The sequence below is a fragment of the Microtus ochrogaster genome (genome assembly GCF_000317375.1).
Source record: "Microtus ochrogaster isolate Prairie Vole_2 chromosome 14 unlocalized genomic scaffold, MicOch1.0 chr14_random_2, whole genome shotgun sequence".
NCBI classification, from domain to species: domain Eukaryota; kingdom Metazoa; phylum Chordata; class Mammalia; order Rodentia; family Cricetidae; genus Microtus; species Microtus ochrogaster.
Genome location: NW_004949097.1, coordinates 14687758 through 14710488, shown reverse-complemented (window position 1 = coordinate 14710488; position 22731 = coordinate 14687758). Strand labels below are relative to the sequence as shown.

The following is a 22731-nucleotide window of genomic DNA, read 5'->3' as shown; positions in this document are numbered from 1 at the left end:
GTCAGTGGTCAGGTAGTACAGTTTACCTGTGGTGCTGTTCCAGCTGTGTGTTGCTGTGTTTATAGATTATACATCTTATCATATTATATAATATATTCTTAATATAAATGGACTTGAGAGTGGAGAGACTTACGAAAGGCTGCCAGCACAGCCCCGTTCCTGTTCTGCCTTGGGTGACAGTAAAGACTTGCTGTAAGAAAGTCCTCATCTGCTAGCCGGGTCGGTGGTGGTGCACGCCTTTAATCCAGCACTCAGGAGACAGAGGCAGGCGGATCTCTGTGAGTTCGAGACTAGCCTGGTCTACAGAGCTAGTTCCAGGACAAGCTCCAAAGCCACAGAGAAACACTGTCTCGAAAAACAGCAACAACAACAAAAAAAGTCCTCCTCTGCCTTAGTTCTTACGTGAAGTGAGGATGTTAGTATTTATATTGCTAGGGCGAATGTATTATGTAACTTTTTATGTGTAAGTAATTAGAGCATTTGTTAAATAAAGGAAGTGATAAAGTATAGGAAAAGTCTCTACCTATAATAATACTTCCTATTATTCTTCCCCTATGGTGAATTAATAAGATAACAGTCATATGCTGTTGAGCGTCATTGGGTAGAGAAATGTGTAATGAAATAATCACTTGGTGATCCTTGCCTAGCCTGTGTGGAGCCCTGGTTTTGAACCTCGGCACCGTAAACTGGGCATGGTGGCACATAATCCCAACACTAAGGAGTGGAGGCAGGAGGATCTCAACTTCAAGATCATTTTTGGTTACGTAGCCAGTTACAGACTAGCTTCAAGTAGTTATAGACTTCTTGAGACTCTGGCTCAAAGACAAAGTAAAACAAAAAGCAAAAAAACCCCACAAAACAAAACCCCCCAAACAAACAAAAAACCCAAGTAAGTAAAATAAAGTGCAATAAAAGGCTTGCTAGTTCTGCCCCTGTGAGTGAAGACAGTGAGGAGAGCCTGCTCTGGGTGCACAGCCTTGTGTCGTGTGCTGGTCAGCGAGTTCTCACAACTAGGTGTTACTTAATTTGCAATACAGTAATATATTTAGGACATTGCAAAGTAGGTGGTAGTTAGGGTCTTAGAGAGCTCATCTGATTTCTCATCTCAGGACCTAGTTTGTTTTAAGTTGCATTATAAGCACATATGTGTTTCTTAGTAATGAGGGAAGTGTCTCTAGGTCGGTGTTGTCAGCATGCTTCCTACTTGTTCTGTCTGTACCTGCTGTGAGCAGCACACACCTGTGCTGTGTAAAGTTTTGTCTTCTGGGGTTAGGCACTGTTGAAACTGAAGGCAAGCAGGACACAGATGTTTGTGTTCCTGTTTGTGTTCCATGCTTTCATTTCTAAGCTGTTTTAAAACATCTGTAATGTTTTAAGAGAAATTATTTGTTCATTTGTACTCTTTATTCAAATAATGTTCATGTTGAAAACTTTCCTTTTTTTTAAACCTCATTTTAATCCTGCTTAAGATACCTGTTTACCTTTTTATTTTAATTCTATTTTTCTTTTTTTGATTCCTTAGTTTCTCTAATAGCATTTACCACTATGGCTTTATTAACAATAATGGAATTCTCAGTGTATCAAGATACCTGGATGAAGTACGAATATGAAGTAGACAAGGATTTTTCTAGGTAACCAAGTTTTCCTTCTTGATACCCTTAGATGCACTTTTTAAAAAACAACATCTTTTTAAACTATCCGTTGGTTTGGTTTGGTTTTGGTTTATCTTAGTTTTGAAGAAATAGCACTGGAAATCCTCATTAATTGTTTGTATTAATTGAAGCATTTTAGAATCCTCTAAATACTGTTTAAATTCTAAAGCAGGTTCATTATGCACTTATTTACCATCTCCAAACAAAACAAAACAAAACAAAAACAACCCACCTAGAAACATTTTTTTTTCTAAGCCTGTGGATGCTAAGCTAAGCTGAATTTAATCTAACTTACTTTTAAACTCATGAAGACAGAGTACTAAGAGACAAAAGTAGCTTGACAGCCATTTCATTGCTTCTTTTGGATGTTTCTGTGGGTTGCAGATAGTGGGCAGAGAGATACTCTTCCTTTACATCCCAGCTCTGCTATTACTATATCATGTACACAATTCAGGACGCCATTAACTCTGTATTGTGTATGCTCTGATTTTCTGTTCCGTAAAATAGAAATAGTAAGTATAGGGCTTTTCTCACGGGCTTATGAGTTAAATCACTCGCAGCTTGTGAATTGTGCATAGCATTGGGCTAGTCATGCAGTGAATTCTTGTCTGGCCTTGGTGTCTTTGCCTGTAACCCCTCATCTGTTATCTTCAGGGTGCTGGTGACTTCTCAGCCTCCTTTGTGTTCAGCATCATCAGAACACTTGGTTTTCTTTGTGGTCTCGGGAGATCAGGAGCCTGTCTTCTCGGCCTCCACCACTGGTTCTCCCAGCTCTCCCTGAGCCTCGCGTGTACTGATATCAGGGGTTAGAGTTCCAGACAATTTTAAGACTATGATGCTTTGAAAAAAATTTGATTCTTTTTGATAAGAAGCACAGAACTGATTGTGTTTATGCCATTCTCCTATTAGTAATGTGTATTAGTGACCTATTGTTGATTGATAAAATAACCTTTGCCAAAAGTAACTTGTAGAGGAAAGAGGGTTTTGATTTGTGGCTCCAGGCTCTATTGTCCATAACACCAGAGAAGGCGTGGCCTGCCTGCGGGAGAATGAACACAAGAGAATGAGCAGAAGTGGGAGTAATGTCCTTCCTCCAGCAAGACCTCGCCAAACTGGGGGCATTTCTCATTCAAACCACCACATAATGGTTAATTCTACTATTTGAAAGTTAATTTTATATGAACGAGTCATTTGAAAACTTGGTTGACTATTATTTAAAGGCCATGTAAAGCCAGTTATGGTGGTGCACACCTTTAATCTCCCACTCAGGAGGCAGAAACAAAGGAATCTCTGTGAGTTCAAGGCCAGCCTGATCTACATAAATTCCAGGCCAGCCAAGGCTGCCCAGTGAGAGCCCATCTCAGAGTGAAAGGGCTGTGAAATCCATAAGCACCAGATGCTTTCCTGGTAGTTTGCCCTCCTTTGTCCTAGGGCTGGCTGTTTTCTGTTGGGCATGCACGCTTGAACCTGGAGCATCTGCTTTCTGTTCCACAGTAAAGAAATGGCACTAAAGGACACCAAGATAATATGTGCTTTTTATGATAAATGGAAGAAGAATCTTCGAATACCTTCTTCTTGACTCGGGTTTCATGTCCTGAAAGGACTGTTCTATCTGAAGTTTAAACAGGCGAGCTTTAGTTTCTTGGGATTCTTGGCTGTGGAGTCGCTATTAACAAAGATGGTTGTTGTTAAACATGGAGAAGCAGAAATGTGTAGGAGCCCAGAGAGATGGCTAAGCGGTTAAGAGTTCTCATCGCTTTTGCAGAGAATCAGAGTTCAGTTCCCCATAACCACATCAGGAGGGTTACACAAAAGAGAATTTTTTTAATGTTCTTGTTCTGATTTTAAGGAATGCAAGTTAAGTTCTAACTTGTGTTTTCCTGCCTGAAATCCACATTTTCATAGGTGTGTTGATTTTCATTTCTGGTGTTTTGCTGATTGATGGGTACTGATGGCTGCCCTTTTCTCTTGCAGCAAGTTGAGAATCAACATAGACATTACCGTTGCCATGAAGTGTCAGTGTGAGTACACGTCACCGCCACCAGGCTGTCAATTCGCTGACTTTTCTGAACGTGACTACAGTGTAAAGAAAACCGTAGCATTCGCAGTCAGTTGTGATCTAGGCAGACTGTCTATGTGTGTGGGGAGTCAGGCTTTCTCCCCACACTCCATCTTTAACACCTTTGCCCTGCACTCGAGGACAGATGAGGGTTCTGTTACAAAGTCTCATTTTTCAGTTCCGTTTTCTTCAGGTAATGGTTTTAAGAGGTAAGGAGATAGGTTATGACTGAGCTTTGAGAGCTAGCTCAGGTCCTGAACAGATGCCATGTTTGAACACCGTTAAAATTTTAGCCTTTCAAAGCAAAGTTTCCTATTTGGTATTTTTAAAAGTCTAAGTAGATCTCCCTTATAATTTCTTTGAATTCTTAAACTAATTCTTGTGATTAATTGTATTCAGCATCTTTAATGCTTAGAGGCTGTTTAATTTTAGCAAGCTGGCCAGTTTATTAACCTTAGCTTTTTTACTAAAAATAAAATCATGAAATTTTGGAATACTGTCTACAAAAGCTACATAATTAATGCTACTCTTTAACTTTGAACAAATAAAAGTTATCTCTGTTGTTGTTTTATAGCATATGATCATTTTGATCAGAGTGCAGAATGTAAAAACTTTGTTTTAATGCAGATGTTGGAGCAGATGTACTGGATTTAGCAGAGACTATGGTTGCATCTGCAGATGGTCTATCTTATGAACCAGTAAGTTTGATTTATGTGGTTTTTAAATTTGTGCAGGAAATATATCTGATTTTTTTCCCTTTTATTTCAAAAGTAATCTAAATTCTCCGTAGAACCTTGTGATGGAGAAAAGTTATACCTATTATCAAAAGCTGAAATAACCACAGCTGTCATTTTGGGTAGGCCTCTAGGGTCTGTTATAGCTTAGGACACTGCTTCCTGTCAGATTCCTTCCTCTTGTATTTGCCATAAGATTAGAAGTTGTACTTTGTAGTTGTCTCAGGACTTTATGACCTGTGCTACTTTCACCAAGCCTAAATCTTTAAAAACATCTGAGCTGTAGCTTTCTTATCACATTGGAGGGAATCTCATTGGCGTTTACCTTTTCCAGTGCTGATGCTCTTAGTAGTTTTGAAGCACAAGCTGTTCTTAGCTGACTCACCACACAGTACGTTACAGGGTCAGTCTGCTCGTACTGGTGCCTGATCATAGCTCTAAAACAGCTTCATAAAGAGCACGTGGCCCTCTGATCCCATGGCATGTAGTTTACGTGTTCATTTTTAAATTCATTTTCTTGTCACAAAGATGGAGGAAGACTAGAGTTCAGTTCATTGACTGGGTTGAGACAGGAAAACCCTGGACTAGTTCTGATTGCTGAGTTAACTTGAATTTACAGCCTCCCCCCCCCCCCCCAAAATGTGTTTGTCTTTGGTCTCTGCTTGTTTTCATTACATTTAAGTCCCTGTGACAGAATCCCTGTCAGAGACAACTTGAGGAAGCAGCTGTTGGTTCTGGCTGTAGCTTTCAGGGTTCAGGCCATGGTTTCTTGGCCTCTTGTTCTTGGGAGAGTATCATGAATGCTGCAGTGTGTGACAGGAGACAGAGCCAGGACACCAGAGCAGTGACTGACGTCCCCAAGTTCCTACAGGCTTCCACAGTCATACCATTAGCTGGGGTCCTGGGTTCTGCTTAGGAACCTGAGGCAGATAGTTCATATTAAGACCATAAAGCATGCCTAAAGTAGAAATGTTTATAGAAAAATAATTTAGTATTGCAACTCTAATCCCCTCTTCTGATCTCTATTTTTCTATTAACAAAGTTTATTTTATTGTAATTTACATGGAGTAAGTAAATGTAATTTACTTTATAAATTCAGTTACCGTAATAACATACTAGAGTGTGATCTGCAGATTTGGATCAAAATGGTTACCAGTAAACATTGAGACACTTGCATTTTATACTGTTTTCAGAATATTCAGTTATAGTGCTTTTTCATAGCTTATGTGTGTATTATCCACTGACACACGTGTTTGCGTGTTGAGACCTGAACTTAGACTGTCGTCATTGGGAAAGGTGCTGTCCACCATGGTTTTTGCAATAAGCACATCTTTCACCGTCCTTGAACCCTAGCCACTAGGCGAGGCTGGCTGACCCACCCGTGTCTGCCGCGGTGCTGGGGGCTCCACACATATGCCACATGCCTGGCTGCTCTGCATGGGCGCAGACCCAGGTTGTGCTTGCAAGGCGAGTGCGTTGCCAGCTGAGCACTCTCCTTTGCCCCTGTGGCCTCTGTGCACTATTAGTCTTAATTTTGTGATTTTTGTTTTTCATTTTATTGGGCTTTTGGGGTTTCTTTTTCAGCAAAGATGTGTGGTTTTGTTTTGCGACTTTCCTAGGAGGAGGAGGAAGGGCTGCGGTGCTTGGGTTCCCACTTAGGCTGTGCCCCATCTGTCACCTGTCCCCCTCCCCCATCCCCAGTGGTTCCCTTTCAGTTTTAGTTTCCAGTTTCAGCAATGCTGAGCTTGACTGGTTTTCAGTCCCAGAATACGCATTTTGTGCTTCTGATTGTCAGCTTGTGTTTGCTCCTGCAAATATCAAGAAGATAGTTGTCATTAGTGAAGCTTCTCTATGCTGTCATTGTATAAAACATTACAGGTTAAATCTTGACTATGTCTTAGCAGTACTATAAGTTTGTTTCTTATTCATAGAAAAACATTTAAACTGGTGCTATATGAACACCAAGGGATTTGTCAGTGACTATGTTCTCCTTTTTGGCAGGCAGTGTTTGACCTTTCACCCCAGCAGAGAGAGTGGCAGAGGTAAAGTGTAATCAGTGTCATCACCATAGAAACCTAGACCATTTTTTCTGTTGGAAACTATGCATTTGTTAAAATATTTTAGTATATAAATAATCTTTATGACTTAAAAAACTATCAGGCCTTAGGAAAGTCTAACATAGTGTTTCTTTTCCATAGTATATTTTGACTCATAAATAAATTTTAGTTTTTAAAATTTTAATTAAAGAAATTTAACTGTAAAAGTATATGAACATTGTTTAGAATTTGGAGCCAGGTGTGACTATGTACACCTATGATCCCAGCATTTGGGACACTGAAGCAGGAGGGTCAAAGTTCACCTCTTTCCTGGGCATGGGTTAAGTATGGAAACAGACAAAAGGTTCATTTTATGAACAGCATAAAGGAAAAGCTGTCTCATTCTGGGAACTGCAAAACCATGAGTGAGGAAAACCACATGTGACCCCTGGGAACTGTTTGTTTATCAGGGTGTTGTCTTGAGTCAGGTAGGACTGTTTAAGAAAAAGTGTTTTCTCTATCCCATTTTTGTTCCAAAATGGCCTATATTTAAGGTTACCCAATTTCAGATTATCAGACAAAAATGTACTTTGTACTTAAATGTTTGTTTTTTACAGACATACTTCCTAGTACACTTGAAGAGTCTTTTTCTTTTCATTACCAATTTTCCTTGCTGGAAGATTTTTAATATTGAAATTGAATATAGTTGAAGAAAAACAGTGAATATTAGAGCTTTCTGGGTTTCTAGCACTTTTACTAGGAAGCTCTTAGTAGAGGTGAAAGATGTTACTTTTATCCAGAAATATTAAAGTGAGAGTCAGGTGTGTGTGTGCATACTTGTAATCCCAGTATTTAAGAGGCTGGGGCAGGAGGATCAGTAGTTCAGAGCCCTGTCTCAGGAAGCTAAAACAAACAAACAACACACCCAGAAACACTAGCATGAGCTGTCTCCTCTTCAAAATTTTAAGATTTTTATTTAAGTATGTGCATGCCATGTTGCAAACTGTCTGTTATGGGTTCTGGGAACTGAACCCCAGTACTGGAAGAGCAGAAAGCACTTTTAACCCTCAAGTCATCTCTTCTGACCAAAGATGGTTCCTTTTATATAGAATTCTATTAAATATTGAAGGGGACTAATGAGTGGGAACAGAGCCTGATTTTATTGAGTAAGAGGGCTTTCCTATCGTTCCTAGAACTTCCTGCATCTTTTCATATAGCATGTCTTCTGCATGTCTTTGTTCTTGGCTGTTGGTGGTGTGTTCCAAGCAGAAGTCTCAGTCTCCTCAGACTCTGATCACTGCCATCCATTAAGCTGAACTTGACCTACAAGACTTATTAAAAATGAGTGTTCTAGTCTGGAGGGAGATGTCCTTTTCCTTTGGAGTTGACTCTCTCAGTTGGTGTTTTGCCTTAGATAATTAAGGTTGCAGTATCTTTAGAAGAAAATTTCAAACCCTGAGCACAGCCTTTTGGGACGTCTGCTTTCTCTTTCTAGGTTTAATGTTAATGAGATAATCCCGTTAACCCCGTATTCTAGATGGATAGTGCATAAGTATTTCCTCATTTCTGTGTATACAATACTTTCACCATTGTGATGAGATGTGGTGTATGGGAGATAAATATTTGTGTTTTTAAGATGGTATGTTTACATGTAAGTTTTTTTTCTACTTTCAAGTTCATTATTTTTTAGAGTAGTTATAAGTTCACAGCAAAGCTAAGTGGAAAGTTCAGAGTTCCCGTATCTCCTTTTCCTTTATCACCATCGAGCTCCAGAGTGGCTTACTTGTCATAATCCATGAGACTTGCATGGATCCAACATTACCCAAGCAAGGTCTATAGTTCACTTGGGAGCTCCCTCTTAGAGGTCACTCCTTTGAATGGACAGTTGTGTAATATACCCACCATGGTGCCATCAAGAGTAGTTTCACTGCCCTGAAAGTTCTCTGTGCCACCACCGCTCATTTCTCCCCACTGTGTGTAGTGTTTGTGCTTGCTGAGTTATGACTTGAGATGTCACTTAAGATCCTGCTAGAGGAGGTGACTCTAAGCAATGTTGCTATTCTTATATTTTACTGTGAATATGTTTGAACACTTTAAAATTTCTTAGTAGATTTATTTATTTTGTATAGATTTATTTGTATGTATCAGTGCTACACTTGAACCTGTGTCTGTGTCACATGCACATCCTGGAACTGGAGTTCCGGGCAGGTGTGAACACCGCCGTGCGGGTGCTAGGATCACACCCGAGACCTCTGCTGAAACAGCAACTGCTCTTCATCATTGTAGCCACCTCTCCAGTCACCTGTGTGGGCGCTTTTGTCTGCATGTATGTCTGTGCACCCCTGTGTGCCTGGTGCCTGGAGAAGCAGGAGGAAGACATTGGATCCCCTGAAACTGGAGTTACAAATGGTTATTTGCCATGATGTGGGTGCTGGGAACTAAATCCAGGTCCTCTAGAAGAACAGCCAATGCTGAGCCATCTTCCCATCCCTCAGTCATTGTTTCTTAAGTGCAGTCTTTGCTTTCTACAATCCTGTTGGTTCTGTTTTAAAAGTTGTATGAAGACTAATTATACTGTATTGTCTAGAATGGTCCTGTAGAATAAAGTTTACTTCTTTTGGGAAAGAAGACATCAGGTGATACTAAATGATGCCATGACCTAGCTTATAACAAGCCTTGGGATTGATTGTATCTCAGGAATCTGCAGCCTCCAATCCAGTGCCCTGCTGTATGGCCTGCACTTAGTTTGTTCTTCATATCTACAGCACTTACTTCAGTGCTTGGCAGAAGCAAACATTTTGTAATTATGTGTGAAAGGTAAGCGTAGACACTCAGCAGAGTAGATGGTGTCTTTTGGTGCCTCTGACCACATGTGCACTAAACTTCTGGCCATATTCACTGTCCCTGAGAGTAGCTGATGAACCTCCTTCTGGGGTGTAGGCCTGTAGTCACCGTGGTTGGTCTCAGTCAGAAGTCTTCTGTAGCTGGACAAGTCTTGGCTTGGTGTGTAGCTTCCTGTTTTGTCTCATCTAGGATGCTGCAGCTGATTCAGAGTAGGCTACAAGAAGAGCATTCCCTTCAAGATGTGATATTCAAAAGTGCTTTTAAAAGTGCATCAACGGCACTGCCGCCAAGGTGAGAGCCTCAAATGTCCAGTTCTTCACCAGGAATGTTCTCTGATGTGTTTTAGTGTCGGTCCTGCTGTTTGTTCTTTATATACTTGTGTCAGAGTAGGTAACAAGGATTGCTATAATCATGAAAATGATTTTTTCAGATTTAAAAATATGCAAAGACTTTATATTGGCCTGGAAGGAAAGCCCAGTTTTCACTCGGGTGCCTTTTCCTGACCTCAGTTTCCTTCCGACCCAGCTGCACCGCAGTGCAGAAGTGCATGAGGAGAGTAGGAGGGGGTGCTGCTGCTGCTCTCTGTTCCTCAGTCATTGAGCAGACTGAAGATGCGTGATGATCTGTAATTATGTAAATATGGTAGCTAGATAGCAGCTCTAAGTGGGTGTAAACCATCATTTTAATCTTGACATTAGGACCCAACAGTTTGTCCTTAGGATTCTCCTTTCCCCATGTGCCATTGTCACCAGTCCACAGTCTCTGCCAGATGTGTACTGAGACACCTGAACGTGTCTTGCCTTACAGGGAAGATGATCCATCGCTGACTCCAGATGCATGCCGAATCCACGGTCATCTGTACGTCAATAAAGTAGCAGGGAATTTTCACATAACTGTGGGCAAGTATGTTCTTTTCACTTCCTGAAGTTCTTTAGATGGGGTTGGAGCTTAATTAAAATTGCGTATTTTCCTGACCAGGTAGTGCAACCACAAAGGGCATGTAAAGTGTTGTTTGTGGGTAAATAGTGATTAAAACCTCTCAGTCTTAACTTCTGTTGCCAGATAGCCTTGACCCGAGGGGCTCCATCAGTGTGCTTGTTTGTTGATAGTAGGTTTTGTTGATAGTAGCCCTTTGGTGGTTCTCATCAAAATGCAATCCCTGAGTAATTCTAGAAAAAGTCTAAAGTTACTGATACCTAGAATGAAGTAATTTAGTAACAGCTTAGGAAGACTGTCACTTACTCTCCTGAATATAACCCAGTATCACAAAAAGCTCCCCTGCTTTCTCCTTCCATGGAGAACTGAGGAGGATGAGGATGAGTTCTCTGTCTAACCGTCATTGGACGATTGCTGTGTGCAGAGTACTGGTCTGGAGACTCAGGGTCACACAGTGGAAAAGAGGGAGCCCTTCCTCTCCCTGGGTGCTGAAGTCCTACAAGAATAGTCAAACTTTGACCAGTAAGTACATTAGTTATTACTTGATTATAGTTCTATTGAGGCTCTAAAAGCGATTATAGCTGATAAGGAAAATTATGTAACGTAGTCTGCGAGTCAGCAGAGGCTTCGTGAGGAGACTTTAGAATTATATGGGGAGTTAGGAACTTATATATAAAGTAAAGGAGAACATGTCAGGAAAAGAACCTGCTCAAAGGGTACCTTTGGGTTTATTGTCTGTTTACTTATTTGTTTATATAGAGAGAACAAAGGACTTCATTGCTTATAATGATCAAATCCAACTTTATTTTTTCTTTGTTGTGCTTTTCTCCTGCGAATTTAAACTTTGCTGTTTGGCCATGTTCAGTGCTCACTTGCTTATCTGCAGCGTTGTCCGGGGACTTTGAGACTTTGGCACCGTGGAGGCAGCACATGGAGAGGGCTCATTGCAGCTTCACGTGTAAGCAGTGCCCTAGTCTGAAAGGAAGCACAGCATGAACTTCTGCTGTACCATGGCCTGTAGTCTCCCCGATTTCATACCTTTCAGCAGATGATGACTTACATATAACAGACCACAGAGGGAAAGCTCTTGTTGGCTTGTGTCTCGTAAACTGAAGTAGACTTACCTTTTATTTTTAGTGTTAGGTTTGTCAAGCTCAATGTTGATCCTGTTACCTGTTGAGTGCAATGACAGTCCTCGCTGCCCATAGAGAATAGTTCAGAGGGCAGGAGTGTGGTGTTCAAATCCCTGTAAGCAGATGCTTGGACGTGTGCACACAGAATGCATTAGCAAGAGGCATGTGCTTGCATTTGGCCAGAGTTGTGACCAGATAAACACACGCGGGCTGCTCAGATGTTGGGATGACATTTGAGCACCGAGCAACACAGGATAGTGAGTCAAACAACCCATAGGTCCTCTGTGTAGCTGAACAGAGTTGAGGCTCAGGTCAGTAGTTTCTCGTTTTTGCATTGTCTGAGGGCACCTGAGAGGTCTTTGTTGAAATATGATTCTCTGCAGGATGTTTTCTTTTCTGTCTGTGGTCCATGGATGCCAGTAGCATCCCTAACCTCAAAAACCAGTAAGTGCCACAACCAAAAAGCTGTTCTTCAACCTGACTGAGGTTCAGAACTGTTCTCCTTCCAGTGCTGGGCCCGTCTGATGGGTTAGACATGTCAGAAAACAAGCAGGAAAATTGAAGCCGTCTTAATAAATGTCATCTGCATAGGGTGACTGAATTTGATTTTTAACATGTGTGGTTTTGAAGGGAGATGCTTATGCTGCTAATCCATAAATTTTCTAACAAAAAGGGGAAGATTTAATCTAAAACAGTTCTAAGTTCCTCACAGACCTTAGGTTGTGAGAAACTATTGAAGTCATCTATAATGCTGTAGTTTATAATTTGATTATTTAGAAGAATTCTTATCTCTAAATTTAAAGCCTATAGTAGGAACACAAAATGAAAGTATCAGTGGGACAGGGTGACCTCTGGCTGTAGTGTTTCTGTTTAGTGCTGCTGGAGTTAGCTACAGTCATTCTTGTCATAGGTTAGTGCTCTGTACTGGATGGTGATGTATCTCCATCACATTGCCTCTTCTCAGAGTGCCTGTGCTGCAGAACAAGGTAAACACAAGTGGAGACCTGTTGGGGGCGCACTAGAACTTGACAGTGACTTTATTACTAACCAGGAAAGATGTATACATTATGAAAAATTTTCTCATTGCTAAAATTGTTTACTGGGTAAAGCACAAATCAGGAACAGCGTATGGAAATCTTCATAGTGATGTTTTAACTTTCCATTTTTAAACCAAGAGCAGAAAAGGACAGTTGTTATTCTTAGTACCAGAAGAATAAAGAATTGGCTAAACTTAAGAGAGAAAAAAGGCTTATCACAAGTGAACGGATCCTGAGAGCATGATTTCCGGATGCAGCCCACTGCCTTTTTCATTAATGAAAAAGTTCAGATTTGTATTCAGAAGTGAAGTTTTAGTTAAGCATGGTGGCATACACTTCTAATTCCAATGCTCAAGAGGCAGGGACAGGTGGACCTCTGTCTGAGGCCAGCCTGGTCCACATAGTAAGTCCAGGCCAGCCAGAGTTACGGTGAGATCCTGTCTTACTCCCTTACTGCCCAAAAGATGAGGTTTTGTTGAAAGTTTACATTACAGCATCATCTTGAGGATGGAGAAGTTGACTCTGTAATGGTCTCAATGTTCCTGGTGTTGGTACATTACCGGCAGGTGCCGGTGTCATGTACATTGCTGCACTTGGTTATTATTTGACCGTGTAAAGATCATAGAAACACAGGCTCTGGTTGCCATACTTTCAAATCACCATCGAACTTGGCTACAGAATATTGTGATAACTATGATGTCACAGTGACTGCATTTAAAGAACACAGTGTATGTTGATACTATCAGGCTAACCAAGCACTTATCACAATAGTCCCAACTCCATAGGAAAGCAGTGGTAAGGAAATTAGAGAGTTTAACGTAAAGTGTTTAGTAGAATTTTTAAGAGAAAATGAAGTTACAATCAAGTGTCTGCTCACTGATCAGCCAAGAAAGAAAGATCCTGTACTTCTAGGTTAATGAAGTATGTTGGATTGCAGTAGCTGAAAAAATATGTTCAGTGAAATTAGATTGGCCTTGGGCCATTAGATTTCAGTGAGAAAGTGCTTCAGCAGCTGAGGACAGAGAGTCCAGTGTCCAATAGTCAAGAAGCATGATAAGGCTAGAGGCATGGCTCAGTGATAAAGAGATAGGAGTCCTTTTCATGAACTCACATTGGACAGCTCACAAACCTGTAACTTCAGCTCCAGGGTATCTGACACCCTCTTCTGGACGCCAGGGTTACTACATGCACATGCATCTGCCCACATACTGGGCTTCCTGTGACCCTGAGGAGTGCATAGGTGTTACCACTACTGCGTATTGTTTAGTGGATTAAGGATTCAATGAAAATAGTCTATGTTGAATACCGAGGGAAGACTGTGGAGCCCTCCAATTCCATAGCCTAAAGTGATAGCTGCTAAAGTGTGTTATCAGCTAGCAGTCATTCCATTTGCTCCTGTGGACTTAATATTGTTCATTTCTGTGACTTTATTAAAAATAAAATCTCAGCATTCCAGTTTGACCCTCTGCACAGCAGCTTGATCTTGAACAATAGTGAAGTTTTATTATAGTTTTTTAGTACTGCTTTTGGTCAGTGATTTAGGAATTATATTTTCTGAACACTTCATAGAATTATCAGGGAAATAACCTAAAATTATCAGGGAAAATAGTACTTGTGTATAAACTAGTGCTGTGGCAAAGTTGCTACAGTCATGCGTGACGGTGGTGGTTCTGAGTGGCTCCAGCAGACTGCTGTGGATGTTGTGGGAACCAAGGCCTCCAGTCCCACCCTTAGCGTGTCTCAGCTCAGATTATGGTTCCAGTTGTCAGACATCAGAATAAGTACAGAGGAAGTTTTAGAAATCTGTTGTGCAATTTAGGAAATTCTGCCTAAGTTGGGGATGAGTGATCTCTGATATACAAAATATAAAAGAGAAGATTCTAGTAGTATTTTAGAAATGTCTTCAAGGAAGCGAATAGAGTCAGTTGAAGCATGCTGATGGATTTGTGTTTTCAGAGACTGACATATTTAGGTCATTACCAGACACACGTGAGGTCGTTCTTGAAATTCGGATCTCCAGCTTTAAGCCTCAGGGAGCAAAGATTTTTTTTTTCCCCTGGAAAGCACATGTGAGCTACAGAATGAACTCAGTTTTTCGGGTTTTGTGTTTTATTGATATTTATGAAATGGTGTTCCCTTGGTTTTTATCCTCTTGGCTCATAAATACTTAACACAGTTTCCTTTTGGCTTTTTGCAGCCTTAGTTATCGCATTGCTGAGATGGTTTAGCTGTGGACCAGGTGCACTACTCTTACTTTGCCTTGTTAGTTACATGTCTGCTTTTCCTCCTTCCAGGGCAATCCCACACCCGCGAGGGCATGCACACTTGGCAGCACTTGTCAACCACGATTGTGAGCAATTTCTGAGATTTCGTTTCAGTGTAGAAAAGTTTGCAAGAGAAGTTAATTTTGTGTGTGTTTTTCATTTTTTTAGTGCAAATATAAGGTAGGGCTTTGAAAGTAAACTTGACTCGTGTGGTAGCACACACACACCTTCTGCCTTTAATCCGTCAGTCCCGAGACGGAGGCAGGTGGTTCTCTGTGAGTTCCAGGCCAGTCAGGACTACATAGTGAGAGTTAGTCTCAAAAACCAGTAAATAAGTGTGTCGGCACCTGTAGCCCCAGCACTTGGGAGGCTTAAACAGGGAGGTGGTCATGAATTTGAAGTTAGCTTGTGCTACATAGTGAATGTCATGCCAGTGAATGACAGGATCCTGTCATAGAAAGCAAAAGCCAAGCAAACAAAGGAAGCTGTTTAAAAATTTATTTCCAAAAACAAACAACTTGGTGTCCCATCTAGCGGGAAAAAAACCCTTAAAATGTATTGCTTCAAATCTATCTGTAAGTTCATTGCACTTGTCTCTGTTCATTGCCCAGAAGTCCCTGCAGTTAGGGGGCCCAGGAGAACTTGGTGCCACTCTGTGCATGGCCACTAACAGGCAGGATTCGAAGTGGATCCACATACAGGCTTGTTTATACACTTACAATTACTTCGGTACAATGATAATCATAAAACTGCAGTGTTTTTGGAGAGTGGAATTGAATGGAGCATGTTTTCATATGCCTGGTTGGCCTAAGGCTGCAGATAGCCCTGAGTGACCTGGTCCTCCTGCATCTACCTTCCAAGTGCTGGGATTCCAAGCTTGTACCACTGTTCCAAGCAAGACTTTCTTCTTAAACTTTGCTTTTAGAACAAAGCAAATCCTATAAAAATCAGTTGATCATAGTTGTGGGGTATGTTAAAAAATATTTGTGATCGCTTTCATTATTTGACTAATATCATCCTATGTTCTAATGGCATGGTTTGGTTTCTGTGTGATGTTTAAAAATCAAGAAAGTTGTATGTTTTAGACAGAATTAAATAAGACAGTTAATAGAAATTAATTTGTATATACTCATGAAATTTGAGGCAACATTTTATCAGGATTTTATTGTACATTTCTCATCTTTTTTTTTTTTTGGTTTTTCGAGACAGGGTCTCATGTTTTTTTTTTTAACATGCTGTTTTAAGTAGATGATTTGAACATAGGTGAGGATATAGAACTGTCTGTAGCATGGCACTCTAAAGAGTTAATGTGAGTTCTCTGCCTTTATTTTCTTTATCTTAGCTTACAACTTTTCTCACAGAATAGACCATTTATCTTTTGGAGAGCTTGTTCCAGGGATTATTAATCCTTTGGATGGAACTGAAAAGATTGCTGTAGATCGTAAGTATTTAATGAGTGCTCTTAGAATTTGCATACAGAAAACTGCATTAAAACCTTAATACTGGTGTGTTTCCCCTCCCTGTCACCCTTGGGAAGCTACTCTCTAAGAGGCTGCTGAGTCTGTGGTAGACGTGAATGGGATTTGGCCAGGAGGGTTGATGTGTTGTTTAAAACACAACAGTCACTGGAGAAAGAAGTTCTCTTCTTGTCACAGGACCAAGGCTCTCGAATGCTTTTGTAGGAGGCTCCCTGCTGAATGTCACCAACCCAGGAAGCCTGGAGTTACTCCAGAGTGGCGCTGCATGTAGTCAGGTGTGCGCTGTCACAGCAGCCATGTGCGCTTGTGTTTTCAAGCCTCTACTCCACGTGGAGTACTTAATCAAGCACTGAGGGTACTTAATCAAGCACTGAGGGTTATTTTCTTCATCTTGTAGCAAGTGGTGCGTAGCCTGTTTTCAGATGACCTTGTTATTTTGAGATAGTGTTTTACCATTTTTGATCAGGCTGGCCTGGAAGTAATAGTGTAGCCCAAGCTGGCCTTAAACTCATGGCAATCCTCCTGGGATTACAGGCTTGTATTGCCATGAAGGTTTGTTTTTGGACATTGATCTTTTTGTACTTGTATTTACCGTGGTGTCGTCAGGTAACTAAAAATGACCACCCCTTGAATGGCAGTCCCTGAGCAGTTTGTTTATACCTCTTTGCTCTGATGTCACCTTCAGAGTCTGGCAAGTCCAACTTTGGTTTACTGTGTATTTAAGATGAATAGCCGTGAGAACTGTGGTTAACTGCTGCAATGTCATCTAGGTTTCTGCTCTGGGAGATGCTATCTTTGCCTTCTTATGTCCCATGCATGGCTATTAGTGCCTGAACTAATGCATGTGGGCACCTGCATGCCTCTTGACTGGGGCTTTGTTTTACAAAATATGAGTATATTGTCTTCATTTTCAGTTTGTTTGTTTATTTAACATCCTGACCATAGTTTCCTTTCAGGCTCTCTTCCACCTTCCCTTTGTCTTCCCTCCCCCCCATCCATTCCTCCTCTGTTTCTGTTCAGTAAAGGGCAGGCCTCCCACAGATATCAACAAAACGTAGCGTACCAGGTTGCAGAAAGACTAGCACCTTACCTTCTAGTTAAGGCTGGACAAGGTGACCCAATATGAGGAATAGGGTCTCAAAAGCCAGGAAAAGAGTCAGAGACATCCTACTGTTAGGAGTCCCACAAGAAGACCAAGCTACACAACTGCAGCATATGTGCAGAGGACCTAGGTCGATCCCATGCAGGCTCCCTGGCTGTCGGTTCAGTCTCTGAGCCCCTGTGAGCCCAGGTTGGTTGATGTGTGGGTTTTCTTATGGTGTCCTTGACTCTTCTGGGTCCTACAGTCCTTCCTCTCTTCAGCAGGATTCCCCGAGCTTGACCTAATGTTTGACAGTGGGTCTCTGCCTCTGTCTCCCCCTGTTGCTGTATGAAGCCTCTCTGACGACTGCTGGGCTAGGCACCAGTCTGTGAGAACAGCAGAGTATCATTAGGCATCATTACATTGACATTTTATTTTTACTCCAGTCCTGTTTGGTTCTGTCCTGGGTCTCTGGGCCATCCAGCCTCTGGGTCCTGGAGCTCCAGGCGGTGTCAGGTGGCATGGGTCTCAGACTGATTGGCCACTCCCACAGTCTCTGTACCACCCTTACCCCTGCACATCCCATAGGTAGGGCAGACTGTAGGTCGAAGATTATGTGGCTGTCTTGGTGTCCCCATCCTTCCACTGGTAGTCGTGACTAGTCACAGGAGATGGCCAGTTCTTAAAATTATTTATTACACACTAAATCAAGTGTGGGCACCCCCGCACCTCTTGTGTCCTAAGTGGGACTTTGTTTTACCAAATATGAGTATGTTTTCATCAGCTTTTCTTTTTTTAAAATTGTTTATTATATACTAAAGCAATGGTAATATTAAATTTCAGTTTTGTCATATTTAGTAGATGTGATAGTATCTATTGCTACCGATTGATAAGAAGGCATATTTTGTTTTTATTATAGACAACCAGATGTTCCAATATTTCATTACAGTTGTGCCAACAAAGCTACACACATACAAGATTTCAGCTGACACCCATCAGTTCTCTGTCACAGAAAGGGTGAGTGGGTCCTCATTGCTAAGATGATTGAGGGGGAATTTTTTTTTTTTAGTTTCCCAACTGCAAGATAACACTGGAGATTTAGTGGGTCCCCTTCCCCATTTTATTTTATTTTATTTTATTATTTTTTTTTTTTTTTGGGTTTTTCGAGACAGGGTTTCTCTGTGGCTTTGGAGCCTGTCCTGGCACTAGCTCTGTAGACCAGGCTGGTCTCGAACTCACAGAGATCCGCCTGCCTCTGCCTCCCGAGTGCTGGGATTAAAGGCGTGCGCCACCATCGCCCCTTCCCCATTTTAAAATGTATGGAAGTTTTGAAATGAATTAACATTTTTAGTAAAAGTGTATTGGAGTGGGTATTTGTGTGTGTTCTAGCATTGGCAATGACTATTACAGATTAAATTTGGATGACAGGTCACTTTATGAATTTTGGTTTGTGATATTATTCTTCATTGAGATCGGTAGCTAGCCCCTGACCTGCCTCTATCATCGGGTGTTGTGTTTCTTTGTTGTTTTTTGTAAGTACATTCTTGCTGCTCTCAGCAAGGCCCTCGGTGCAGCCGGGTCTGATGGAATGTGTGCTTCCAGCCTCAGCTAGAAGGGTCTGAGTGGTTTCATGGAGGGAAGAGCAGGTTTGAACAGCATCTGTTCTAGGTTGTATTTCCTTATAAATCAAGTTTGAAATTGGTAATACTCAACTGGTACCCACATGAATTCCAGGATGTGTAAGAGCTTTCCCCTCCATTTTCCTTCATGTGGTAGTTAATGCCTTAGGTGATCCTGCCTGAGGCCTCTGAGAGCAAGGCTCTCTTTGGTCTTCTGAACTAGGTTATTTCAGAGGGCAAGTGTTAAGTGTCTAACTTTTCAAATGGTTGAAGGGGCAAACAGGTGTGTATTTATATACATACATACATATGTGTATATACATACGTACACAGTAGCTAGGTAAGTATATATTGTACTCGTCAACATTTTTACAAGAGTAGGAAGATGTTCTCACCAGCAGTATTGACAAATACCTGGGAAACGTTGTGTAGGTTTGACAAGGGTTTTGGGGCAAAGTAAGCAGGGGTATAGGATTATAGAATTGCTGTGGGTTATAGAGAGTCTGGCAATGTGTGCATTGCTTCTGTTACAGCTGTCCCTGTATTAGAAACCCCTTTCCAAGGACAGTGGGAAAAAAGAAGAAAACTACTGCATGTCATCATAATGGTACCATAAGACTAGAAATAGCTCAAATTATAAATCTACCCAGCATGACATCCAACTATAAAAAAAAGACGATGTTTGAACATGAAGTTATCTCCAGGATGTATTTGAAAATAGCAAAATTAAATCAAAAAGAAATCCATTGTGTAAGGGGTGTTTGTTATAGGTGATTGAGTTTAACAGTTCAAGGTGGGAGAGAAGCTAGCCACTTTCAGTTTTGGAAATCATCCCTAGTCTTCGCCAATGCAATTGATGCCCTGATTCCCAACATAGCTTGCTTTATTGAATGTGGTCACAGGGTTTCTGTGCCTTAAACATGATATTGAACATTTTAGCGTTTTTGCATTAATTCACTGTTGAAAACTTGATTGGTGGCTCATTTATAAGGTACTCTGTGTTAGTAATAAGGGAGGGGATTTTTACCACATGGTATGTGTTCCTAATGCTTGCATTTTAATTTCAGATTAGTAGAAATAAAATGACAAGAAATAATTTCAAAGAAACAATACGATATAAACTTGGTGTTTATCGCTTTGTTAGTTGTAAGTGCAGGAATATGCTGGTATGTTTAAGATGACCATTTTCAACATGGGAATAGTTCAGTTCTGGGTTCTGTTTTCTTTTTGAAACAGTGCATGGCCCTCCAGTTTTTGCTTCCTAGTGTAGGATTACAGATGTGCAACACCACGCCAGGATAAACGTGATTCTTTAAAAAACTTACCCCACCAAGAACACTGGTATTTGTCTCTGGAGAGCTAAAGTCTAGGGCAGTTAGTTCACCGGGAGGAAAGTAGAGTGTGTGGGTGCCCATGACGAGTGCTGATTTCTCCTCCTTTCTCTCCTCTTCCCCTGCTCTAAGGAACGTATCATTAACCACGCTGCAGGCAGCCATGGAGTCTCTGGAATATTTATGAAATATGATCTCAGTTCTCTTATGGTGACAGTCACTGAGGAACACATGCCTTTCTGGCAGTTTTTTGTAAGACTCTGTGGTATTATTGGAGGAATCTTTTCAACAACAGGTTAGCATTCCTTTCTTTGCCTAATTTCCTTTTAATTTGTTTTGCTTTGAGATAAGCTCTTACTGTGGATTGTAGGAAGTAGTGGTCATGCCATGCTTCTCTCTCTGATTTCCGAGTGTGTTTATTAGACTCGGGTGGGGAGATCGTTCACTGATGGACTGTGCCTGAGCATTTGTTAGACTCGGGTGGGGAGATTGTTCACTGATGGACTGTGCCTCAGCATTTGCAAGGCTCTCCCACACAAGCACACTTACATACATAAAATCACGCCTCTTTTAAAAAACAGCAAGAAATATAATATACACATTTTCAAGTTTTAATATTTGGAAACGTCTCTAAATTCTAAAGCTCGTAAATGTATTTCCTGTCCTGTAAGCACACCTCTCTCACGGGATTTAGTAATGTAAGGAAGATTATGTGGTAAGCCACACGTGTCCTAGGCGTTAGTCTGTGTTCTGCCCCTGACCCGGTAGCCCTGACATAGTTCACTACCTTTCCTGAAATGGAATCTGGTTTGTCTGTATGCTGTAGGGTTGAATGAGGAAATGCCCAGAACATCGCAGCTGTAAATTCCCCCTTATTTAAACTTCTTTCCCCAGATACTGTTTGAAGTCATATTTTGTGACATTTTGATTAAATCAGTAATGTTTTTGGTTTTAACCCAAGGCTCTGGAATCTTTTTAGAGATCCATCTTTAGCCCTTGGTTACTCTAAGCTAGTGAGAGAGTTATGTTCTTAGAACTCTGTTGTTTTGATTCATATTTCTAGAAAAAGAGAACAGATTTTCTTATTTTGGTTCATTTAAAAAGATGTTATTTGCAAAGTTATGTGAGAAAGTCTTGAAAAGGTTGTAACCCTCTCAAGTAGTTTGAGCCTCAGAGACAACTGCAGGCTGCTTTGCCGCCCTCCGTGGCCTGTTCCTCTACAGGTAGCTGCAGTATTTAGTCTTACATAGCAATTTCAAAAGCAGTTTAATTGAAAATTTGAACTTATTTTATCCATTGCAGGCATGTTACATGGAATCGGAAAATTTATAGTGGAAATAATTTGCTGTCGTTTCAGACTTGGATCCTACAGGCCCGTCCATTCTGTAAGTGTCTCCAAGGCGTGCTGTCAGCTCTAGTCTAAGCAGAAAGGGCCTCCCCCACAGAGCCTTGTGGTCTGAGATGTCGTAGAGAGTGGAATTAATTCTCTGGTCTTCTCTTCTGCTTTCCCCTTAGGTCCCCTTTGAAGATGGCCACACAGATAACCACTTACCTCTTCTAGAAAATAATACACATTAGCACCTCCTGGGTGGAGAAAAACTTTTTGCCTGAAACATGAAACCTTTTCTAATAATAAAATGTTGTGCAATATATTCAAAGAAAAGAAAATATGAGAACCTGGAAACATACTTATTTAAAAAAAGGAAAAAAAGGATTAAAAAAAAGCCCAAAAAACAGCCAAGGATAAAAACAAAGCGAAGTTGTCCTATACATGTGTGCCTGTTACAAATGTCCTAGAAGAAATCATGCAGCTAACTGGAGAGACAGCCCAGCCCGAGTGCCAGGCGAAGACGGCCCCTCTCGCTCTCCCGGCAAACGGACAGCGAGGAGGAGAAGAGTCTAGAGGATGGAAGTGAAACCGTGCTTACAGAGAAGGGCATTGATACATGCAGATGTGTGTCCTTTGTTTTTAAAAGATGTCAGAATAAAATGTGTAAAACATATGGAAAACTAGTCTAGACTTTAAAAAACTGCAATCAGCTCCCGTGGTTAATAAAGGAAGCAGGGACTGACTGGCCCTGTGTTTCAGCCATATTAGTGCTAAGCCATATTGACAAGACCATGGTGTCCAGCACTGGGTTCTGATGAAGGTGTCTGCTTTCTTCTGAACTCCAGTTGGCGACTTTCCTGACTGTTAACGCCGGATTTTAGAAGATGAAGGTGAGGTTTCTTTCCCAAGGGCAGGTGTGTAAGTGCTATGATATGTGACAGGTGTCACTCACAGCTTGTACCTGGGACGCTGTGGGGAGAAAGGACAGCGTAAGACCATAAAAGTCACTACTAATTTGTGAACTGTCGAGAGAGAAGTCCTGTGTGCTTGTGGGCAGTGGGAGACAGGACAGCTGCACATGGGTGATGCGGTGTCAGGTTGAGCAGTACAGGTGCAGCTGTGAGCCTGGACCAGGGACAGCACTGCCCTCCGTCGGGGCTCGGAACTAGAGGGAGCCCTGTCAGGTGCTGTTAAGAA

The 22731-nt window shown here is 41.3% G+C and overlaps 1 protein-coding gene across 1 annotated transcript in view; it reads left to right on the top strand.

Annotated features, from left to right (window-relative positions):
• Positions 1 to 22274, top strand: part of Ergic2 (ERGIC and golgi 2) — a 29123-nt gene extending 6849 nt beyond the window's left edge. The window contains exons 3-14 of the mRNA XM_005364618.3: positions 1523 to 1631; positions 3627 to 3673; positions 4339 to 4409; positions 6447 to 6487; positions 9515 to 9616; positions 10133 to 10228; positions 14726 to 14781; positions 16038 to 16136; positions 18174 to 18271; positions 20337 to 20499; positions 21507 to 21589; positions 21720 to 22274. Coding sequence (XP_005364675.1) covers positions 1523 to 1631; positions 3627 to 3673; positions 4339 to 4409; positions 6447 to 6487; positions 9515 to 9616; positions 10133 to 10228; positions 14726 to 14781; positions 16038 to 16136; positions 18174 to 18271; positions 20337 to 20499; positions 21507 to 21589; positions 21720 to 21782 — 1028 coding nt within the window. The 3' untranslated portion in view covers positions 21783 to 22274. The remainder of the gene's footprint in view (positions 1 to 1522; positions 1632 to 3626; positions 3674 to 4338; positions 4410 to 6446; positions 6488 to 9514; positions 9617 to 10132; positions 10229 to 14725; positions 14782 to 16037; positions 16137 to 18173; positions 18272 to 20336; positions 20500 to 21506; positions 21590 to 21719) is intronic.
• The last annotated feature ends 457 nt before the right edge of the window (positions 22275 to 22731 follow it).